Source organism: Tympanuchus pallidicinctus, unplaced genomic scaffold (assembly GCF_026119805.1).
Source record: "Tympanuchus pallidicinctus isolate F22 unplaced genomic scaffold, pur_lepc_1.0 scaffold3, whole genome shotgun sequence".
Taxonomy (NCBI): domain Eukaryota; kingdom Metazoa; phylum Chordata; class Aves; order Galliformes; family Phasianidae; genus Tympanuchus; species Tympanuchus pallidicinctus.
This window is the reverse complement of record NW_026294747.1, coordinates 5,011,708-5,029,575: the sequence shown is the minus strand read 5'-3', so window position 1 is coordinate 5,029,575 and position 17,868 is coordinate 5,011,708. Positions and strand designations below refer to the sequence as shown.

The 17,868-nt window shown below is 64.5% G+C and overlaps 4 protein-coding genes across 13 annotated transcripts in view; all 4 read right to left on the bottom strand.

Moving 5' to 3' along the window:
* Positions 1-273: 273 nt before the first annotated feature.
* SSH3 (slingshot protein phosphatase 3) lies at positions 274-4,292 on the bottom strand. Of its 2 annotated transcripts, none has more exons than XM_052695723.1 (13): positions 4,114-4,292; positions 3,784-3,821; positions 3,557-3,710; positions 2,972-3,090; positions 2,836-2,907; positions 2,681-2,746; positions 2,192-2,459; positions 1,991-2,119; positions 1,877-1,923; positions 1,654-1,800; positions 1,168-1,368; positions 765-1,008; positions 274-675 (listed from the first exon to the last, which is right to left on the bottom strand). In XM_052695723.1, exons 1-13 carry the CDS (start codon positions 4,165-4,167, stop codon positions 403-405), a joined length of 1,812 nt encoding a protein of 603 aa, XP_052551683.1. In that variant the 5' UTR covers positions 4,168-4,292; the 3' UTR covers positions 274-402. The 2 variants fall into 2 exon arrangements, with proteins under 2 accessions (XP_052551683.1, XP_052551684.1); XM_052695724.1 differs by having other exon boundaries at positions 274-659.
* A 126-nt stretch (positions 4,293-4,418) lies between these two features.
* On the bottom strand, positions 4,419-8,749 carry ANKRD13D (ankyrin repeat domain 13D). 6 transcript variants are annotated; one of them, XM_052695716.1, is made up of 15 exons: positions 8,553-8,749; positions 8,010-8,145; positions 7,816-7,940; positions 7,384-7,429; positions 7,140-7,283; positions 6,795-7,017; positions 6,638-6,718; positions 6,263-6,344; positions 6,118-6,179; positions 5,921-6,043; positions 5,687-5,844; positions 5,489-5,620; positions 5,008-5,171; positions 4,847-4,926; positions 4,419-4,751 (listed from the first exon to the last, which is right to left on the bottom strand). In XM_052695716.1, exons 1-15 carry the CDS (start codon positions 8,640-8,642, stop codon positions 4,544-4,546), a joined length of 1,854 nt encoding a protein of 617 aa, XP_052551676.1. In that variant the 5' UTR covers positions 8,643-8,749; the 3' UTR covers positions 4,419-4,543. The 6 variants fall into 6 exon arrangements, with proteins under 6 accessions (XP_052551676.1, XP_052551677.1, XP_052551678.1 ...); XM_052695717.1 differs by having other exon boundaries at positions 5,913-6,043; positions 6,652-6,718; XM_052695718.1 differs by having other exon boundaries at positions 6,795-6,984.
* Positions 8,750-9,616: 867 nt separating this feature from the next.
* GRK2 (G protein-coupled receptor kinase 2) lies at positions 9,617-14,421 on the bottom strand. Of its 3 annotated transcripts, none has more exons than XM_052695714.1 (21): positions 14,254-14,421; positions 14,011-14,087; positions 13,671-13,744; positions 13,372-13,473; positions 13,199-13,273; positions 12,970-13,031; positions 12,674-12,725; positions 12,434-12,525; positions 12,100-12,199; positions 11,937-12,015; positions 11,723-11,853; positions 11,398-11,492; positions 11,217-11,324; positions 11,075-11,141; positions 10,893-10,993; positions 10,741-10,807; positions 10,574-10,669; positions 10,337-10,499; positions 10,091-10,227; positions 9,912-10,022; positions 9,617-9,809 (listed from the first exon to the last, which is right to left on the bottom strand). In XM_052695714.1, the coding sequence occupies exons 1-21, from the start codon at positions 14,364-14,366 to the stop codon at positions 9,648-9,650; spliced, it is 2,064 nt and encodes a 687-aa protein (XP_052551674.1). In that variant the 5' UTR covers positions 14,367-14,421; the 3' UTR covers positions 9,617-9,647. The 3 variants fall into 3 exon arrangements, with proteins under 3 accessions (XP_052551674.1, XP_052551673.1, XP_052551675.1); XM_052695713.1 differs by having other exon boundaries at positions 9,912-10,025; positions 14,254-14,420; XM_052695715.1 differs by lacking the exons at positions 10,893-10,993; positions 11,075-11,141 and having other exon boundaries at positions 9,912-10,025.
* Positions 14,422-14,798: 377 nt separating this feature from the next.
* KDM2A (lysine demethylase 2A) overlaps positions 14,799-17,868 on the bottom strand; it is a 33,475-nt gene continuing 30,405 nt past the window's right edge. For both annotated transcript variants that reach the window (XM_052695708.1, XM_052695709.1), the window contains 4 exons: positions 17,413-17,576; positions 16,964-17,122; positions 16,632-16,847; positions 14,799-16,540 (listed from right to left, as the gene is read on the bottom strand). In XM_052695708.1, coding sequence (XP_052551668.1) covers positions 16,359-16,540; positions 16,632-16,847; positions 16,964-17,122; positions 17,413-17,576 — 721 coding nt within the window. In that variant the 3' untranslated portion in view covers positions 14,799-16,358. The remainder of the gene's footprint in view (positions 16,541-16,631; positions 16,848-16,963; positions 17,123-17,412; positions 17,577-17,868) is intronic.

The window sequence follows — 17,868 nt, the reverse complement described above, 5'->3', positions numbered from 1 at the left end:
TAATTGCTCGAGCCGAGGCCGGCGCCTGGTTCCCACGGCAACCGGGGAAGGCGCCCGCCTGCGTCGCTCGTAAGATGGCGCCGCGGCGCCGCGACTACATTTCCCGTCGTGCCCCGCAAACGACAGAGCGGGGCGGGCCCGGTGGCCGCACGCACGGCCTGCTGGGAATTGTAGTGTGCGGCGGCGGGGCTGGGGCGCAGTCACGTGCTCATTCTGAGCCCTCCTGACGGTGCCGTCCCACCGCTCCCCGGCAGACACAGCTCTGCACATCGCTGCCATCCCTTCTCGAGGTTTATTCTGTGGCCGGTGAGTGCTGGTGATAGCGGCAGTGCCGTGCGATGCGGCCCTGCGGTGACACGAAGTGCGTACAGAGCGGCGTGGTTTCCCCGGGCCCCGCCCCCATCAGAGCCAGGCCGCGCCTCGCAGTGCTGTCGCGTGGGAGCTCTGCCCGGTGCCCCCGTGGGCTACGGAGCGTCGGGGGGGCCGGGCTCCCGGGTGGGGGCGGAGCCTTCCGTAGGGCTGTGCTCCTCCGCAGGTACGCCGTCTCCATCCACGCTGGCCTGGCGAACCACGCGGCACGGCCGGGACCTGGGCCGCGGTCCTTGTGGGGCCGCCTTCAAGCCCTCCGTGTCCCCCAGGCCATGGCCGCCTTCGGGCACCTGTGGGAGCGGGAGTCTCCAGAAGGAGCCGTGCGTTCCACTGTTCCCCCCACACCCACCGTCACCCACCTGCAGCCCCGCTGTCCCCCGCCCCCTAGCGCTCACCTCCCCGCCCAGGGGCTCCCCGAGGTTCTCGGGGGTTTCCATCTGGCTGATGCTCCGCATGACGGCACACAGGGAGATGCGGGGACGCCGGGCGGCCCCCACCAGCCCCGGCCTGCCGTCCTCCTCGGGGGGCGGTGAGGACGCGGATGGGGACGGGGGCAGAGCCCCGTCGTCCCACGGCACGGCTTCCTCCGGCTCCGGCGCCCGTTCCGCCGCCTGCGGCTCCCAGAAGCTGCTGTGCCGGCTGCACACGAGCACCGCGGTCACCCGCAGCCCCGTCCGCACGGAGTCCCGGCTGCTGCCGTCGGAGCGGGACCCCGCCTGCCCCCCCAGGTACGCCGTCCTACAGCCCACCGCCCCCGAGAGGGGCGCGGCCGCAGCGTGCCCGGCCCGCTGTACCCACCTGGCGTTCAGGATGCCCTGGTAGAAGTCGAGCTGGCGCATGAAGCCGGGGTTGGGCTGCACGCCGGGACGGCAGCGCCGGACGTGGCGCAACGCCCGCTCCAGGGACCACCCGAACTCCTTCATGGCGTAGGCCAGCACTGTGGCTGCCGAGCGGCTCAGCCCCATGCGGCAGTGCACCAACGCCCGGCCCCCGCGAGCCCTGCCGTGTAACCTCACTGCGATGCAGCTCCTGGGGACCCAGCGGCTTCCCAGTGCCACCTGTGTCCCCAGCGCTCCGAGGACACTGCCCCGCACTGCTCCTAAGGCCTCCGGTTCTCCCAGTGCCTCCCCCTGCTTCCAGTTCTCACAGTGCTCTCAAAGCCGCCAGCGTCCCCCCTGCCCCACAGCCATGTCATTCTCAGTGCCCCAGGACCCCACTGTCCCCAAAGCTCCCAGCCACCAAGATGCCCCCTGGCACCCCACAGCACCCTCCGCTCCCACTAACTTGATGTCAGAGAGGAAAAGGAAGGTGTCATTCCAGTGGGGCAGCAGCTGGGCCGTCTCTTCGTCGTATACCCGCACATTCATGTAGTTGAACAGTGCTGGGAAGAAGTTGTCAATCTCCCGTGCCACGTTCAGGATGTGGGTCACACTGTGGGGCAGCGAGCATTGAGGCCATACGCATGTCCCATTGCCCACCACCACTGCCATCTCATACCCATGCTCACCAGTTCTGCTGCAGCTCCTCCAGGTTGGCTGCATTCCACTCAGAGCCCTAAGATGGCGGTGATGCTGTGGGATGGGCGGGAATAGCGGTACCCCACAGCCCATCCCATGCCCACCAGGTAGATGTGTGGGAAGACATGTGAAGGCCGGTCCATTTGCGCCAGCACCAGCAGCATCTCGTTGTCAATGAAGTCCTTGTGCTGCTCCAGGCTGTGCCCCATGCGCCGCTCCAGCTCTGTCCTCACCTGGCACCCACCAAGGAGTGAGGGATGGTGATGGCACCCCTGTGTCACCCCCTCGTCCCCCCCAGCACTCACCTCCTTGGAGGTGATGCTCTCCAGGTCAGCAGATGTCAGCACGTCCCGCAGCAGTGCCCGCACTGCGCGCTCTGTTGGCTCTGTGGGCAGCAGCAAGCCAGGCCGCACGGACTCCAAGTCGGCCATGGCCAGCCATTCATTGAGGCAGCTCTGCTCCGAGTCCAGTGCTGCTGCGTACTCCTGCACCCAGGCCAGCGCTGGACCCCCTGGGATGTGCCCACCCTGGGCTGCCAGCTCGCAGGCACGGTGCAGCTCCTGCAGCACGGCCCTGGACACAAGCACTGGTACATCGATTCTGCTCCATGGCTGCAGCCATGCCAGCCCCTCCCCAGCACCACGTCCCCTCGAGCCCAGCACGACTCGTCTCTGGTCATGGTGCCCATGACGCTGCCCCACACCCTTGAATCCTGAGCCCTTGTCCAAAACAGTAATGCACACATCCCCATCCCCGTGGCAGTGCCCACGTCCCCATGCCCACAGCCGGCTCACCACATGGTCTGGATGGAGATGGGCTTGAAGATGCGCGTCTGCCCCCCGGATGTCACACTAAACCCCCTGGGCGCCACAGGGACACACGTGGCTCAGGGTGGGCACTCTTGCTGCACCCCTTCCAGCAGACCCCATCCACCCCACTCGCTCCTTACCCATCACCATCGAGGAAGACCTGGGTGTTGCTCCAGAGGGGCAGCACCATGCCCAGGGTGCAGCAGTCGGCCCTGGGGCAGGCAGGGGTCAGAGTGTGACCACCACCCGTCCCCCTGACCCCGCAGCCCCGCTCACCCTTCGTGTGGGAAGTCCACTCCCAGCAGTGCTGTCTGTCCCTCGGCACCCTCCTCCTCTGGCCGCACCACCAGCAGGTACCGCACCCGCTGTGGCTGCGCTGACTCCAGCCGCACTGCCTGAGGTTGGGGCCTGAGTGGGTGTCCCCAGGCGGACAAGGGGCTGGGCCAGGCTGGATCCCAGCACACCCCCATCGCTATTGCCATCCCATTTCCATATACCCCATCCCAGTCTTGTCCCTGTCCCCAATTCATCCGCACCCCATCATCATCTGCATCCCTTTCCTAACACATTCCAACCCCACTGCCATCACTATCTATATCCTGTCCCCCACTTCCACTCCCGTCCCATTCCCATTCTGTTTCCATTTCCATCCTCATTCGGTCCCCATTCCCATCGCCATCAGCACACATATCCTCATCCCATCCTGTCCCTTTTGCCATCCCCATCCCATTTGTATTCCCATCTGCATCCTCCTTACACACTGCTCCTATCCCTGCCACCGTCCCCATCCCATCCCCAACCCATTCCCCATCCCGTCTCATCACCGTCCCCAACCCCACACCATCGCGGTGGAGGCCCCACCAGCTGGATGGCGTCCTGCGATCTCAGCAGCTGCATCATGAGCTGCAGGTGTCGCTCCTGCCGCCCGGGGGGCACGGCGGGGGACGGTCCAGAGGCTGGCGGCTCCTCGGCAGGCAGCAGCAGCGCGGCCCCCCGGACCAGCGCGAAGCTCTGCCTGGGGCAGGAGATACGTGAGCGGGACGGGATCACCGCCCAGTACCTCTTAGCCCCCGGTGCCCCCATCTCACCGCCGCTGCAGGTGGCCGCGCCTGGGCGCATCGTCCTCCTGCAAAGCACGACGCGGGGAGTGAGCACGGCCAACCTGGCGGCGGCTCGGGCACGACGCGAACCCCCCGCCGTTTGCGGCACGGGCACGGCAAGGGGGGTTCCGCTGCCGGCCGAGAGCTCCAGGCTGCTCGGGGGGGGGTCTCGACCCCGTTCCCCCGGGTGAAGCGCTCGCGAGTGGGGGGACGACGACGACAACGGGGACTGCCCCAGCCCGATCTGGCGGCACCTTCCGACCCTCCCCGTTCGACGGCGCTCCCCCCCCGCTCCCGGCGGCTCCCGGCCGCACTCACCACGGGGGGAACCCCGGCGGAGCCCGGCGCCCGCCTCACGGTGACCAACGCCATGCCCCGTCCAGGAAGCGCCGTCACGGCCCCGCCCGCAGCAGGCACGGAACGGCCCGGGAGGGGCAGCGGGCACGGCCCCGCCCCGCCCGGTGTCGGGACTTCCCTGCGGGCGGCGGGGGCACGGGGCAGAACTTTGGGGAATGGGAGGGAGGGACCCCGGGCCGCCCCCTGCTGCAAGGCACGCCTCCGGCCCGCCGCCCCCGCCCCCTGCTGCAGGCCCCGCCCCGCCCCAGGCAAAGGCCACACGCGGCTGTCGATGAAGCTCTGTATATGTCCATGTACATCCGACGGGAGCCGCCTCCCCTGGGGCGAGGCGGGGGACGGGGGAGCAGCTCAGCTCCGGGAGCGCCGGGCGCCGCTCCCCCGTTCCGGGCCGCTACTTGTCGGTGAGCGAGAGGCGCAGGATGCGCTGCAGCTCCTCGTCCTCCTCCCGCCGCCGCCGCTCGCGCTCCTCCTGCTCGCGCTCCGACAGAGCCATGGCCAAGCGCAGCTGCTCCGCGAAGCCGCCGTAGCCGGGGTTGGGGGCGGTCTCGCCGTCGGCCGGGCCGGGCCCCGCTTGCAGCAGCAGACTCTCCTGGAGCGCCCTGCGGGACAGCGCTGTGACCGCGCCCCCTCGGACCCCGCGCCGCTCCTGCCGCCGCTCCGCCCCCCCGAGCCCCGGGAGCGGAGCCTCACGCACCGCTCCAGCTGCAGCTCCTCGTCGTAGGGCGGCGGGCGCGGCCCCGGGCGGGCGTTGGTCAGCGCTTCCCACACGGTCACCTGCGGGGAGCGGGGCTGGGACGTGGCCTCGCGGTGGGCGCGGCCTCGCGGTGGGCGCGGCCTGGCGGGGAGCGCTCCCACCTGCTCGCTCTCGGTGCCGGCGTCCAGCAGGCTCTGCTGGATGGCGAACTGCAGGAGGTCGTCGTCTTCGTCCCGCGGCGGCTCGCTGCGCCCCGCGCCCAGCACCGTGTATCCCGGCGGCACCTCGAACACCGCCGGCTCCACCTCGCACGGGAACGGCCATCCTACAGCGGCACACCGCTGGGCACCCCCGGCACCGACCCGAGGGGATCCCCGTCTCTGTTCCCGCCTACAACCCGTCACTGCCCCTCTGGTGGGCTCACCCCATTCCCACCTCCATCCCCGTTCATACCATCTAAACCCCACCCCACAACACCCTGTCCCATCCTCATCCCGTCCCACCCCATCCCCATCCCCATCCCCATCCCCATCCTACCCTCAGTTCATCTCATCTCCATCCTCATCCTATCCGCACTGTGGCCCCACATCATTATCCACCCAACCCAACCCCATCCCATTCCCCCCCCCCTCTCCCCCCCACCTCCAGGCCCAGCCGCCCTGGCACCGGGGGGCTGAGTGGGGTTGCAGACCCGTACGGAGCCTAGCGGTTGGTCACAGCCACAGAGGTTGCTGAAGGTGATGCGGGCGTTGAGGACATGGAACAGGGGGATCTCTGGGGGGAACGGCGGGTCAGCAGCTCCACTCGCTACAGCCCCATCCCCCCCACCCCTGCCCTCACCAATCTTGACGGGGAAGCCAGGGGGCAGCTTGAGGGTGATGAAGTCCCGCAGCTTGGCAAAGTGCGCGTTGGAGATGGCCATCAGGTCGATGATGGGCGTCACCTGCTCGGCCAGCGACAGCGGGTGCTGCTCGCAGAGCCACAGCGTAGCCTTGAACCTGCACGGGCAGCGGTATGGGCACGGGCACGGTTCCGCTCCCCTGCTTCCCTCCAGTGCAGCGCCCACCTCTGCACCTTGCTGGACACCTCAATGGGGCGCCCGATGTTGCGTGCTTCCAGGTCGAAGTGTGGGTCAAAGTACTCCTCGAGGGTGATGGCCGTGGGATTGGTGGGGCTGGCGGCTGGGGGTGCGGGTGCCTGGGGGGAGGTATGGCCCCGCGCAGCTCAGCACAGCCCCACGCCGTCCCCCAGCCCTCCTGCCCGCCACTCACCCCATTGTGGGTGCCGTGCTGCTGTGCCAGGCCCAGGAAGGAGTGGAAGGGGGTGCGGGAGCCTGTGGGGAAAGACCCGGTGTGGGTGGGCACGGGGCAACAGTGCCAGCCTGGTACCCGCCCAGGGTGGGTGGCGCAGCGACACCTTTAGTGCGAGACTTGTCCTGGTCTGAGAGGTGCTCCGTCCTCGTCTTGGTGACCAGCTCCACATTGCTGGCGCTGTACACCTGCAGGAGAGGACGAGACGGTCTGGAAAGGGAATGGGATGGAGATAGGGATTGGATGGATTGGGGACGGGATAGCAATAGGATGGGAGTGGAATATGGATGGGGATTGGAATGGATACAGGATGGGTGTGGGATGGGGATGAGATAGGGTTGGGGAAGGAATGGGATGGGATGAGTTGGGATGGGGATGAGAATGGAGGGGGATGGAGGTGGGAATGGGATTGAGGCGGGGATGGGGAGAGGGAAGAGGATGGAATGCGGATGGGATTTGGAAGGAATGGGGTCAACCCCACCCTGCCAGTGGCACCTTGGCCTCATAGCCGCTGACCACCTCCATCTTCTCCGAGCGCCATCCCCAGATCCCTGATTTGTTCCTGGGTGCGCAGCCAGAGGGTGGCATCAGGCCTGTGTCCAGCAGCCCTCCAGCCCCACCTGCCCCGTGGCACACACCGCTCAAAGGCAATGTTCCTGGTGTCCAGGTGCGTGGAGACGATGGGCGACGTCAGCCGCCCAGCCACGTGCTCCTCTGAGGGCTGCATGGCCGCCAGCAGCAGGTCAGGCTCGTGCAGGGCCAGGGCCAGCGTCTCAGTGTACACCACCTGCTTGTCGTGGTCCACCTCCATCACCACCGCTCCCTCCTCTGCACGAGGGGATGGAGTCAGCACTCGGCACTCTGCAGCACACAGGCAACCCCTGGCCTTGGGGAATGCCACATTCCAGGGGTACCCGAGGCCTTTATGGGCGATCTGGGATTTGTGTGGGTCCCGGGGTTTTTCTGGGGTGCTGGAGCCGAACCTTCTCCCTTGAAGATGTAGCTGCGGCGGCCCCGCTGCCACGTCATGTGCTCAAAGCCCAGCAGTGTGGTGTCGACCCGCAGGCTCTCACCCCGCTTCCAGACGCGGTACACGTCACTGGGGCACACCTTGGACACCAGAGGCACTGCGGGCAGCAGCACCCATCAGTGGCGTCACGGGGGGTGACCCCCACCCAGACCTCATCCCCATCCCCCATCCTCGCCCCAGTCCTTGTTCCTGCTCACCCCAGCTGGTAAATTCCCACTTCATCTCCACGTAGAAGTCAGAGGCCTGAAGGAGACGAAGGGGTCACGAGGGCTATGGTTCGGAGATCCCTGCTGGGTGTCGGGGAGGCCCGCGGGGCCCCTTGGGGAGCTTGGGAAGGGGACTGAGGGGAAAAAACAGGGAGTCCTGGGGGAGATGGGGTACCCAGGGTCTTTCCAGCTGCCTCTGCACCCTCTAATTCCCACGCAGAGCCTCCAGTTCTGGACGTGTCCAGATCTGGGGGTGCTCCAGCGATGGGGGCGCTCATGCTGGGTGCACGCCTGGTACTAGGGGTACCTGGTGCCACAGGAGCTCAGTGACAGAGGTGCCTGGAGCACCCATTCTGGGGTATCCGGTGCCACGGGTGCCCGGTGCCAGGGGTGCCCACCCACCGCCCCAACACCCGGCCATACCCGGCGCAGCTTGCTGAGCAGCTCGGGGATGCCAGCAAGACGCCGCGTTGCCCGCTGGTAGTCACGGTACTGGAGCACCAGCTGCACTATCTCGGGGTCCCCCGTGCTCACTGCCTCTTGCAGCACTGTGGGGCAGGGAGCTGCCATCAGCCAGGTGCCGCCGCCATCCCTGCACCCCAAACTCCCCCACACACCTGTCCAGCCGTTGGCGTTCTCCCGGCCCACGTTGGCGTTGTGCCGCAGCAGCACCCGCACCGACTCCAGGTGGCCCAGGGACACGGCCAGCTCCAGCGGGGTCCGCCCTCGGGGGTCCGTCAACTCCACGTCGTGCTGGGGCACGCGCACCGTCACCCGGCCGCCCGCAGCCCGGTGCCAGCCGCGTGCCCCCGCTCTCCCACGCCCTCATCCCCAGCCTCGCAGACCCCGACCCCAAGACCTCCCGTCCCTCAGCGCCCCTACTTCTCCCCGTCCCCTCACCCCCCCGGCACCGCGTCCGGTGCCCCCAGTTCCTCCCTCCGGTCTCCACGTCCCGTTCTCCCCCTCGCTCTCCCCTTTCCCTGCACCCGCCGCGCTGCCGCCTCGGCGCTCCAGAGACCCTATTTCCCCTCTCTCCCCAGTACCACCCGTACTGCCGGCGCCCCCCGTTCCTCCTGGTCCCTGTACCGCTGCCGCCCGCATCCCCCCCGCCGCGCCGTGCCCGGTGCCGTGCCCGCACCCCCCCCGCACCCGGCGCGCACCGTGCCGGAGCGCAGCGCACTGTCCAGCGCCTGGTGCCGGTTGTGCCACACGAGGCGGTGCAGCAGGAAGGTGTCTGCGGCGCGGGCCATTCCCGCACCATGTCCCCGGGGCCCGGGCCGGACGGGGCCGGGCCGGACAGCGCAAGGGAGCCGACTGGCAGCTCCGCGCCTGCCCGCAATGGCTGCGCGCGGGGGCGGCGGTGGCGCGGCGCATCGCAGCGCGGCGGCGCGGGGCGGGGCCGGCACCGGGTAACCTCCCCCCCCCCCCCCCCCCGTCCTCCCCGACAGCAAGGCGATGCGCTCCCCGCTCCCCTGGCGGGTCCCTGTGCCCCCCTGCTGACATCGGAGCCTGGCTGTGGTTTTCCACATTTTTATTATAAAAAAAAAAAAAAAAAACCACTTTTTTTTCCCCTTATTTTTTCTTTTCTTTCTTTTTTTTTTTTTTTTTTAATGCATTCTCACGTTTCTCCTCATTCAACCTTCACTCGCAGCCGTGCCCTGCCCGCTGCTCCTCCCCACGCTCATATTTACAGATGCTAGCGGGCACAGCGGGGAGAGCCGGGGGGCACAGCGCTTGGTGCCATGCGCTGGGGTCACGGGCACAGACTCTGTGTCCCCGCTTCTCCTCCCCAGCTGCCTCCTCCCTGCTCACCCGCCGGCTCAGGGGGCGCAGGGGGCCCATGGCACAGTATTTACAGGGCGCCCCCTGGGCACGCATGCACACCGTCATTCACACCGAGGACTTGGCACCCACAGACGGGCACAGCCGGGCTGGGGCACACGGGGCACAGGGCGGTGCCCCATTTGGCACACACTGGTGGCGAAGGGGGCACTGGACCGGGAGCAGGACAGCAGACGGGAGGGGGGCACGGGACTGCCTTCATCTGAGCCGGATCAGGGAGCAGGGAGCAGTGCTGCATGTCCAGTGCCAGCTCTGCTTCAGGACAGCGGCGCCATGGCTGTGCCCTACCGTGGGCACGGGGATGGCACTGGCACCAGGTGTCCTCCTAGAGCTCTGCTCAGGGACAGGGCGAAGGAGCGGGACCCAACCCAATAAATTAGAAGTAGGGTGGGAAGGGGGGGCAGGGCGCAGGGTCAGAGCCCATTGGCAGAGCGCTGCAGGAAGGGCACTTTGCTGAGCTCCACCACAGGTGAGCGTGGCTTATTCTGCATGCGTGGCACCCGCTGCAGCAGCTGCTGGGCCTGGCGCTGGGCATCCCGCAATTCCTTCTGCCACTGCACCAGCTCGGGATCGCTCTGTGCGGAAGCACACGGCTCAGAGCAGAGCTCCCTCAAGCCACCCTCGTGCCACGCGGCGGCTTGGGGCAGCCCTCCCAGGAGGGCCCACGGCACACTCACATCGCACTGCAGCACGAACTGCTTGCCGCCACGGATGCGGAGCAGGATGCACTTGCGCTCCTTCACTTGAGTCTCCTCCACCGAGTCAATCTCCTCCATGGTGAGCAGGGACTGCTGGGGGGGACAGACTCAGCCCGAGCCCCAACGGCTGAACCCCACACCCCCCCCGCCCGCCTTACCGGCGACTCGCCCTCCCCACGCCACTCCAGCCGGTTGGGGAAGAGGTAGAAGTAGCGGCGCTGCCACTGTGTCAGAAAGGGGTTGCCCAGCTTGGACATGTACCCGTGTACGATGCAGTCCTTGCCCATGGCGTAGTCTGGGGCCGCAGCAACGCAGGGGAAAGGCTCAGTGCCGAGCACTGCCACCACTGTGCGGTGCCAGCAGAGACACCGGGGACAGCACAGGGGGCACCCAGCCCCACTCACCCTCCTCGTGGCCCAGCTGCTTGTTTTTGGCTTTCTTGCGTGCCTCCTGCTTGTCCGTGTCCGCGTTGACGGTGTCGAAGACGGTCTCGGTCACCTCCTGCTGCCAGCGCTCCGAGATGGTGAGCGGGAAGTTGCGGTACAGCTCCTGATCGCTCTCCAGCAGCTGGCGAGGAGGCGGGGGTCAGGGCCTGCCCCGTGCCACTCCCCTGCTGCTGTGCCAGCCCCCCAGCCCCATACCTTGATGCCCTTTGTGTCCTCCTCATCAAAGGAGCCGATGTCAAAGGCATCAGCTGCATTCACCTCACCTCGGGGCGGGATGAGAGGCGGGGAGTACTGCGGGCAGGAGAGAGGCAGTGAGCGGGTGCCCGGCCGTGCCCTGCGGCTGTGCCCCGTGCCCCTCTCACCTTCTGCAGGAACACCATCTGCCAGTCCAGGCCTTTGAAGAAGGGCTCCTCCTTCACCTCCTGAGCGCTGCGGGGCAATGCAGGGTGAATGCGGCAGTGCTGCCCACGGTGATGCCGCCCGTGGCCCCTTCCCCACATCTGCTGGGACTCACCCACGCCCCATGCAGCCCAGCCGCTGGTTGACGTCACGCTGAAGCAGCCCCTCAAGCAACGAGCGCAACTCAGGGGAGAAGGAGTCGGGCAGCTCGACAGCCTGCAGGCAAAGGTTCAGCTGCTCACAGCCGCGCAGGCATGCAAGTGCTGCAGTGCAGTGTCCCAAGGACCCCCGGCTCACCATGGTGAGGGTCATGCGATCGATCTCATGCTTGTCCTTTGTCTTGTGCTGCCGGAAAGGGCTGTGCCTGCAGCCACAGGAGTGGGGCTCAGCCGTGCCCCTGGTGCCCAGCCCTCCCAGTGCCCTCTGTGTGTGCACTCACCCGCGGAGCAGCTTGAAGAGCATGCAGCCCAGTGAAAACCAGTCGGCGCTGCTGTCGTACGCCACCCCCTTCTGCAGCACCTCTGGGGCCATGTAGCCGTGGGTGCCCCTGGGGGCACAGAGCTGGGTCAGGGCTGCGCCCAGGAGTCACAGAGGGCACTGGGGGGGGCAGGCACACTCACACACTGGCGTGGGGTTTCTTCTTGGAGAAGTCACAGGCCAGGCCCAGGTCTGAGATACGGACGTGTCCAAATTCATCCAGGAGGATGTTTGCTGGCTGCCGGGACATGGAGCAACCCCTGAGCCCCAGCCCAGCCCATGGGCATGGGTGGCACCTGGGCTGGGGGTGCCTGTGCATGGTGGGATGGGTGACACATAGGATGCAGGGGCGCCTGCAGGGTCCCAGAGGTGCCTGGGGGCTTCCTGCTGGATGTGGGGTGCCCTGCTGGAGGACTGTGGGGCCTCTACAAGCCCACACAGAGGGTGGGTGCTCAGGGGGACGGTCACCTTAAGGTCACGGTACACCACAAAACGACTGTGCATGTGCTCCAGGCCCAGGATGATCTCTGATGCGTAGAAGCGCATCTCTGCTTCCGAGAAGACGCCATGCTGGGACAGGTGATAGTGCAGGTCCCCCCCTGCAGCAACAGGCACCAGCAGTCACCCTGGGAATGCCATAGCAAGGTCCCAGGGGGCTGGGGAGCAGCTAGAGGGCTCTCACCATTCATTAGGTCAAGGATGAAGCTGAGCTTGTCAGGTGTGTGGAAAGCATACGACATGCACACGATGAATGGGCAATCCTGGCCAGGGAGAAGATGTCATGCTGAGCCAGCGGTGCCTCAGCAGCCCACGTCACCCCCTGCCCTGTGCCCTTATCCCCTCACCCCAGTGCTGACAAGGGACAACATGATGCGCTCGTTGAGGGCCAGCGTCTCACCCTGCTTCATCTTGATGCGCTTCTTGTCCAAGCACTTCATGGCATACCTGGGGGCAGAGAGTCCCTGTGGGGTTCTGCTGCCTGTACCCACCACGCCTGTGCCGCAGTGCCTGTGGCCAGACAGCTCCTTCCCCCAGCCATCACAACGTATCCCCCGGGAAGGTGGAGCCATGGCAACACTTTGGCCTTCCTGCGTGCTTATCATCAAAGCAACACCGCTCACCGCCCTGCCCACAGAACCACAGTCTCACATCACAAGCAGACCTCCCTGGCCCCATTACATTTTGCCTGTGTCCGCTTTCCGGCAGCCGTAGACCTCCCCAAAGCCACCGCGGCCGATGATGCGATGCACACTGAAGTCGTTCATGGTGAGCTAGAGCGGATCAGAAAGAGGGGATCACCCCGTCGTAGCTACCCCCTGTGTGTCCTGCGGGGGTCCCACGCCCAGCCTCAGCCCCCTGGAACTCCCTTAGGACCAGGACCCATATTCCCTCCCTGTATCCCAAGGAGGAAGGTCTCACATGGATGTTCAGCTCCACGTTCTTCCACTGGCAGAACCGTGTGAACTTGTCACTGCAAGGAAGCACAGAGAGGGTGAGAGTGAGGGACCCCTGGGGAGACCTCTAAGACGCATGGTGGGGCAGAAGGGATCCAGATGTGGACAGGACCCTCACGTGAGAACAGAGACCCCAGGCCAGAGCTGGGCATGACATCAGCCCAAGTCTCAGGTGTGGAGACAGACAGCACTGGAGCTTCTCAGCAGGAGCCCTGCAGCACCCTGAGAGACAGCTCTCCCCGGGCTGTGCTCCTGTCTCACCTCTCGATGAATTTCTGGAAGATGCTCCCACGCAGGTTCTGGCAGATCTCCTCGATGTAGGGCTAGGGGTAACACGGGGGTTAGCATTACATCCCCAGTACCACCCAGGTCTGCCCCCTTCCCTGCAGAAGTTAGGTGGCATTTCTCACATCTCCACTGCCACCTTCTGCCATCCGAGGCCAGCTGTCTCTGTCTCTGTCATCCCCTCCGTGTCATGGACAGAGCTTACCTGGAAGAGGTCTGGGGGCACCTGCCTCTTGCTCAGGCGGCTCTGCACATGCTCTGTGGCACTCTTGGAGAACGGCTGCGGGGCAGAACACCACCACATCACCATGAGAAGGTGGGATGGGGACATGGTGGTGGAATCCCCTGTGGTGCGGCATGATGAGGCATGGCACTCACGTGGGAGCAGGCCAGCAGCTCCTTCATGATGTAATGGTCAAAGATGTAGTGGCTCCGAGTGGCTCGCTCCTCCTCCGAGTCCAGCTTCTCATATTTTTTGATCTGCCAAGGGCATAGATTGCGTGGTGAAGGGGCACAGCTCCACAAAGGGCGCACACGGTGCACAGTGGGGGACCACATCTCGTGGGCACTTGTGGATATCAGGACCCTGGGCGCTGAGGGCATCACCTCCAGGCATGTGGGACATCATCTCCCCCAGGCACATCACAGGACACCCCGGCCCCAGCACCCCATCTCACCTCTTCGTAGAACTCCATCAGGGGCTTGGCCTCCTCAGCCTGGTTGAGGGCGAAGTCCCGGAACAGCAGGTACCCTGGGGTAGAGGCAGCGCTGCGAGCGGTGTCTGCGCCACGGTGTGGCACCCAGGCCGAGGGACGCAGTGCCACACGGCAAGGGCGCGGCAGACCGAGGGCTCTGGGGCTGCCATGAGGCGGAGGTGCCGGAAACCACCAGAGCCGCGGGAAGGAAGCAAGAGGCGCTTCCTGCCCAGGACAGTTAGCGCTGGGGGAAGCAACAGGGCGGGGAAGACCGGGGGAGGACAGCACCCAGCACCTCTGCAGCCCCACAGCCCCCACTCACCGATCTTCTGCGCAAAGATCTTGTCGAACGTCACCTCGCCCCGGTCCTCCAGATACTTCTGCATGACGCTGCGGATGCTGGGGGGCAGCCGGGGGTCAGTGTCGGCTCATTGTTCCCCTCCGTACCCCTGTGCGCCCCAATAGTATCTGGGGCGCCAGAGAGTCCGAGATAGGGGCACGGTGGGGCTGAGGGCGGCAGGGACGCTAGGGCCCGGCCCGGCGGCCCCGGCCCGACGCCACTCACCTGGGCTCTGGCAGCAGGATCCGTTTGCTGGCGCGGGCGGCGGGCGCGGCCCGGCTCTTCTCCATGGCCATCAGGTAGCTCACATCGGCCAGCACAGCCTCCAGGTCCGCCATCTTGCGCGGGGCCGAGGCCGGCACCGGCCCGACCCCAGCAGCGACCCGGAAGCGGAAGTAGCCGCATCCGGAAGTGCGTTGGGCTGGGCCCGAGGCGTGCGGGAAGGGAGGGGGTGAGGGCCCGCGCGGCGCAGAGGGGGATGAACCGCCCCCCCCCAGCCGTGGGGCAGAGCTCAGACGCTGCGTTTTGTGTTCTCGTTTTCCTCAACTTTTTTAATTCCAAAAATCCACCCTCAGGAACAGAACAGTTCTGGGAGGCCCTCCCAGCCCCTCTCGCCTATCACCGCAGTAATGCCGTAGGAGCAAAGATCTCCAAAACCACCTCTTGGAGAACAACGGTGAAATAACAAACGAAAAACAACCGAACAAAAAGAAACAAGCAGCCCCGCCGTGCGCCCCCCCAAGCCCCAACGCAGAGAGCGCACGCTATGGTTTGCTTTAACCCTTAATGCTTACATTTAATTTTAAAGCACAAACATCAGAGATGGACTCTAAATTGCCAACAAAAAATATATATTTACAATATTTCTCCGAGGGGGAGAAGGGAGGGGAGGTCGAAACAGAACAAAAACACAACCAAACCCTTAAACAATAGGAACTGTTCTTGCGGGAGGTGGCCGGGAGCAGTCCGGGTGCTTTAAATCACTGAGTGATTTCACATATAGAACTCTCTCTTCGCTTACTGGTAGATCGCCTGTCCCTGCGGGGCTGTGGGGGAGAGGGGGTGGGGAGGGGGAAAGGAGGGAGGTCCCGCACCGCTCCCCGTGCCTCTGTCCTTCTGGTGGCGAAAATCAAGAAACAAATGAACCCAAGGAAAAAAGGAAAACGCTGATTCTTCCGCTGCCTTACACAGCGACCACCACCAGGACAGAGGTGGGGGGCTCTGCTCCCCCCACTAACAGCACCCCCGCAGCCTCCTCTCCTCCCTTATTGCTTCTGGGGCCCCAGGGGCACACGGGGCTGCGCTGTGCCATGCACCGGGGAGAGGAGCAGCAGCCGGGCGCGGGCAGGGAGGGAAACAAAAGAGTGACCCAAAAGATACCAACTTTTTTTTTTTTTTTTTTTTCCTCTTCTTTTTTCCTCACATCTTGATTTTTTTTTCTGATTTTTTTTTTAAATTTTTTTTTGCTTTTTTTTTTTTTTTCTTAAAGTGCAAAAAGCTCTCTGCTGCCCTAGAGAGAGGTTCTTTGGACCAACCGCTCATTGCAAAGGAAAAAACGGCAGCTAAAATGGGGCAGGGGGAGAGGAGAGGACAAGGCAGCAGGACAGTCCTGCCACACAAATCTCAGCACTCGGCAGTGCTGGGCCTTGGCAGGCAGCTGGGGAGGGAGAAGCAGCAGTTCCTGCTCCCCCTGTACTCACTCACCCTTGGCTGATTATTCGAGTCCTCCCTGAGCTCTGGGGGCTGCTCCCCTAGCCTAGCCTTGCACAGGGCTCTGAGGAAGCCCCAGGGTGGAAGCTCCATCCCAGCCTTGCCACCACGCCCAGGCTGTAGGGCTCCTGCCCTCACCCTCACCGCAGGGGAAGAACGGGATCCGAGGGCCAGGTGAGGGGGCTCAGAGCAGGGCTCAAGCTGGTGGTGGCACCGAGAGAGAGGGTCCGTCCCAGCTCTGCTCCCTCCTCCTTGGAGAGGCCTCAAGCTTTGTGCTAATGGGGAAGTGACAAGTGTTTCAAGGCAAGGAGCTGGGGAAAAGCGGGGGGAAGAGGGTGCGCCCCATTTCTCCACCCAGGGATGTCTGCGACAACCTCCGCCTTGGGAGCTCCCTGCTGCGGGCACGGTCCTCCTCTCGTACTGGCCAGCCGGGGGAATGCCCACATCGGCACAAGTCCCAGCGGTAGGAGGAGAAAAGACAGCTGAGCAAGGCCAGTACCGGCCCTGCCCACGAGGAGGCAGGGGCAGGACATGGAGGGCAAGGTGGGAAGGCGGAGGAGCGGCTCTCTGAGAGGGGTGGGCTTTTTTTCCTTCTCCTCAGCCTGCCCAGGGGAGGGTCTCTAGCTGATCTTTTGGATCAGCTTCTCATCGGACAGGCAATACAGGCTGTTGATGGACAGATCTGAGATGAAGTGCTCACAGGCTTTGCGAGTGATCTGCTTGCAACCTCGCAGGTCAATGAGAGTGACGTTGGAGATGCGGCGCAGGTACAGCAAGGCCTGGTCTGTCAGCTTATTGCAGCCTGCAGGGACAGGAGAGAAAGGTTGAGCTGCAGCGCCAGCACCGAGCGGAGGAGCAAATCGCTACGTGCCAGTAAGGCCAGCAGCACCCACCTGCCATGTTGAGCTCAGTGAGGGAGTTGCGTGTGGAAGAGCCCACAGCCGTGAGGAGGTTGGCAGACTGGTCTGTAAGGTGGTTGCAGTGGCTGAGGTCAAGGCGGGAGAGCAGGGGCATGTGGCGGATGATCAGCCGCAGCGTGGCGTCAGTGATGTCCAGGCCAGCAAGCCGGAAATCAATCATGTTGCGGAGTTTGCTGCGATTGTCCTGACCTGCGGAGGAAGGGGAAAAGCCGGGATCAGACACACGGTGCTGCGCCGTGCAGATGCAGTGACACCTCCTGCCCTGTGCCTGGCTCGGTCATCTTGGCCACGTGGCAGCGGCTTACTGGGTTTATCTGTTGGAGGTGTGAGCAAGTCCCGGATCTGAGGGTCCTTGATTCCTACTGCCCACCGAAGATCAAGGGTCCTGAGAAGGGGGCAGCTGGAGGTACTGAGAGCGCAGACTGCAGACCAGGAACAGCCTGCTAAGATGAGGTCTTTCAGGCCTGCCGGGGAAAAAAAGAGAGATGTAAGATGCCAGCTGGGCTTGGCCAGCTCTGAGGCATGTCAGGTCTCAGGTGCAGGAGGAAACAGCTTCTCTCCCTGCCTGAGGTGGGACTTAGAGCAAGGCTCCACGCTGAGAAGAGCTGCAGGAAACCATGACAGCAGCTCCCCAAGCAAAGGGACACAGGAACTCAGGAGTCTTACTGCAGGCAGGTACCCCTCTTGCTATGCTTCAGCCACTGGGGAGCTGTGGAGCAGGCTGGCAGCAGACCAGTGCCCAGCCCACACTCACCTGGCAGTCTGTTGACAAGCCACGTGAGCTGCTTTTTGGAGATGTTGGTCCAGCTGAGGTCAAGGCTGACAGGCTGTCTTTTGATGATACCACTCAGTGCCTGGGGGGTGATGGACTTGCACCTGCTCAAATCTATCTTTGTCCACAGTCTCTTGTCACAGCACCTGGGGGACGAGGATAAGGGTGAAAGCTGAGCACTGAGGGTGTCAGGAACAAAAGGCAGTCATTCTGGGAGGACCCCAGCCCTGGCATAGCTCCAGCCATAGAACAAAGCCACTCCTTCAAGTTGGTTGGGCCTTCCCAGACATGTGAGGATGCTGAAGGTGCCTGGCCACCTAGGATACCCAGAACAGCTCCAGCAGAATTTTGCTGCCATGTAACAGAACTGCACGGCAACTGCCAGCCTGCTTGCTCCCCAGATACGGCAAAGATTTTCAGTATCCCTGCTTCCAGGGG